General features: G+C 39.0%; 1 protein-coding gene across 1 annotated transcript in view; it reads right to left on the reverse strand.

The window, feature by feature from the left end:
• LOC106529661 (galectin-4) overlaps nucleotides 1-2893 on the reverse strand; it is an 8250-nt gene that overhangs the window by 3686 nt on the left and 1671 nt on the right. The window contains exons 3-9 of the mRNA XM_014025144.1: nucleotides 2111-2315; nucleotides 1661-1774; nucleotides 1040-1066; nucleotides 936-962; nucleotides 810-839; nucleotides 637-725; nucleotides 249-414 (exon numbers count right to left, since the gene is read on the reverse strand). Of these exons, the coding sequence (XP_013880598.1) occupies nucleotides 249-414; nucleotides 637-725; nucleotides 810-839; nucleotides 936-962; nucleotides 1040-1066; nucleotides 1661-1774; nucleotides 2111-2315 (658 nt within the window). The remainder of the gene's footprint in view (nucleotides 1-248; nucleotides 415-636; nucleotides 726-809; nucleotides 840-935; nucleotides 963-1039; nucleotides 1067-1660; nucleotides 1775-2110; nucleotides 2316-2893) is intronic.

Consider the following 2893-nt stretch of genomic DNA (forward strand, 5'->3'; position numbering starts at 1 on the left):
TAAAGAACACAGGCGCTAAAGAACACAGGCGCTAAAGAACACAGGCACTAAAGAACACAGGCACTAAAGAACACAGGTACTAAAGAACACAGGCGCTAAAGAACACAGGCACTAAAGAACACAGGCGCTAAAGAGCACAGCTACTGGTGAATAAATGTACTTAAGATCATAGGTACTGAGGAACATAATTATGAACAGATAATATTTATTAACCATTTAAGTACAAAGTAAAGTAAAAGTATTCTCACATCAAAGTACTGTCCTTCCTGGAAGGGGTTCATGTTGATCTCTCTCTCCTCTGAGCCCCACTTCCCTCCACTGCAGTTGTTCCTCACCACCACACCTTCTTTCACTCGAGGGTTAATGTGGAAGGCGATGTCCTGGGATCTGCTCACCACAAAGTTGATCCCCATACTGTAACAGGAGTGTTAGTTTGTGGTGTGTGTGTGTGTTACGCTTCTTTCATTGTCTTAGCTTATTGTCGTCTTATCGTACAGCACTGTGGTTGCCCATGTGGGTTTTAAAATGTGCTCTATAAATAAAGTTGATTGATTAGTTCTGGTTTGATGCAATGATTACAGCAGACACACACACACACACACACACACAAGCACACACACACGCACACACACACACCTCTTGGCTCCGTAAGGAACCAGGCCTCTGATGATGATGGTTCTCTTTGGGTTCATCCCTCCTGGGATCATGTTGCGGTACGGCAGAGGCTGAAAAACACAGAAACATTTTACTTCAGTAAACATCTTTTTTGTTGTGGTTCAAATCTGAAAAGTTTAAAACATTTTACTGACCGGGTCGTAGACCGGTTGCCCACCCATACCCTGAAACCAGATGAACGGGAACGAGATTAAATTCACATTAAATTAAAAGAAAAATGCGTAAAGAATAAAAAAAAAACAATCGCGATTTGAGCTCACCGGCAGATGTGAGCCTGGATATCCTCCCTGTTTGAGAAATATTACTTTAATGTCATTTTACCATTAAAAAGCCTGATTAGTTAGAAGTTTAAAGATTATTTTACCCCCATGTCACCTCCTGGACTTCCTCCCTGAAAACAACAGATAAAAACATGAAAAGAGTTTTAATTTGAATTTAAAACCTTTGCACACAGACAACTTAAAAGGTGCCAGTGAAGCCAGATTACCAGTTCTCATAAACATCAGAGCCAGCTCTGTAAGCTTAAATGGCTGTCACAGACAGCTACACTTAAAAACAAAAAAGGCTAAAACTCTGTTAATTTTACTAAGTATGAGCTCAAATTTGCTTTGGTAGTAGCTGAGGGTCACCCCCGACACATACTCTGAGCACAAAAAACAGATTAACAAACAATTCTGTTTAAAACTTTTTGGCTTGAGAAATCTTGAATGAGAAGAAAAACATTTTCTGAAATAGTTTTTAAAATTTCTTTCAAAATAAAATGCAAGAACTTGTTCATAATTTAAATTTTTAACATTTTAAAAACGATTGTCAAAAATAGCTAGGAACAGAAATATTATTTTAAAATGTTTTTAAATCCGTAGCAGGAAAAGGAAACAATAAAATCACAACAACAAAAAGTATTTCCTCAAACTGAAATTTGTTTTTTAAACATAATCCCAAACCCAGAGAATAAGTTTAAGACTTGTCAAACTTCAGGACTCACCCCGACAACGTTGATGGTTTGGATGCAAACGTCTCCTGCGACCTGAATGGAACGGACCCGTTTCACTGGGACACGGTGTGCGAACGTGAAGAAATCCTTCCCGTTGACTTTAATCTGAAACACGACAACGTCACGTCAGTTAAAACGTTTAAAACCACGGAGGAGGATTTCATAAATCTAGAAGATTTCTAATTAAATGTTAAAAAGGAGCCGAATCAGCCTGAAACCTGAAACACTTATCAACTTCCAACAGAAATTCAAGACTTTTATTTTGAAATAATTTGAGGAAAAAATGATGATATTTTGATGTACAAACTGTAGACAAAGTAAGGTTAGCATGGTAAGTAAGGATTGGTGTCTAAGCCCATCTGAGGACCCAGAAGGACCACTGTGTGTGTGTGCGTGCGTGTGTGTGTGTGTGTGCGTGCGTGTGTGTGTGTGTGTTGTGACCTGGTATCCCAGCGAGTTGACCATGATGGCCATTTCGAAGCTCTTCCCCTTGGAGAACGGCATCTTGCGGATCTTCTCCTCCGACCCCCAGTCTCCATCCAGGCGGGAGTTAAAGACCACCTTGTCCCGGCCGTCGAAGCGAGGGTTGAAGTGGAGGGCGACGTCGCTGGACTCCGAGTCTCCACACAGGAGGTTGACGTGGAACCTGTCAAACCCAACGTCAGAGGTTCATTTGGAAAGGCAGAGCCCGGAAATATCAAATATAGTTGTAAAAAGAAGAGATTTATTGCTCACTTTGTCTGTAAAACAAATTTACAGAGATTAAAAAGTGAGGAAAGGTGAGCTGAGCTCGTTCTTAGATTACACAGGATGGGTCCTCCTCGTTCAGACAGACTTAAAATGTTTCAGTGACAATAAATGATAATAAAACCAAACCTTACATTTGAACCAAGCACAGTGCATTCCTCTCAGACGTGGTTACAATCAKTAAATTTATCATTTTTCTGCTTGTAGAACCTTTAAAATAAATCCAGTTGTCTTGAGTGTTTTGGGAATAATGAGAATCTGCCTCCATAAATAAGAAAAGTAACCAAAATTATATCTGTCCTCTACTCTGCTGTACGGTTCATAGTGAAAAAAAAATACATTTTATTATTATTTTCCTGTTTGTTAGATGGGAAGGACTTAAAAAAAGGCTCAAAACAACTTTTTCTTTGCCACTCTGTTGGTTGTTTGCTGTAAAAATTAAAGAAATATAATTTTTTATAGTCAGAAATATTTAGT

The sequence above is a fragment of the Austrofundulus limnaeus genome, unplaced genomic scaffold, assembly GCF_001266775.1.
Source record: "Austrofundulus limnaeus strain Quisiro unplaced genomic scaffold, Austrofundulus_limnaeus-1.0 Scaffold458, whole genome shotgun sequence".
Lineage (NCBI taxonomy): Eukaryota > Metazoa > Chordata > Actinopteri > Cyprinodontiformes > Rivulidae > Austrofundulus > Austrofundulus limnaeus.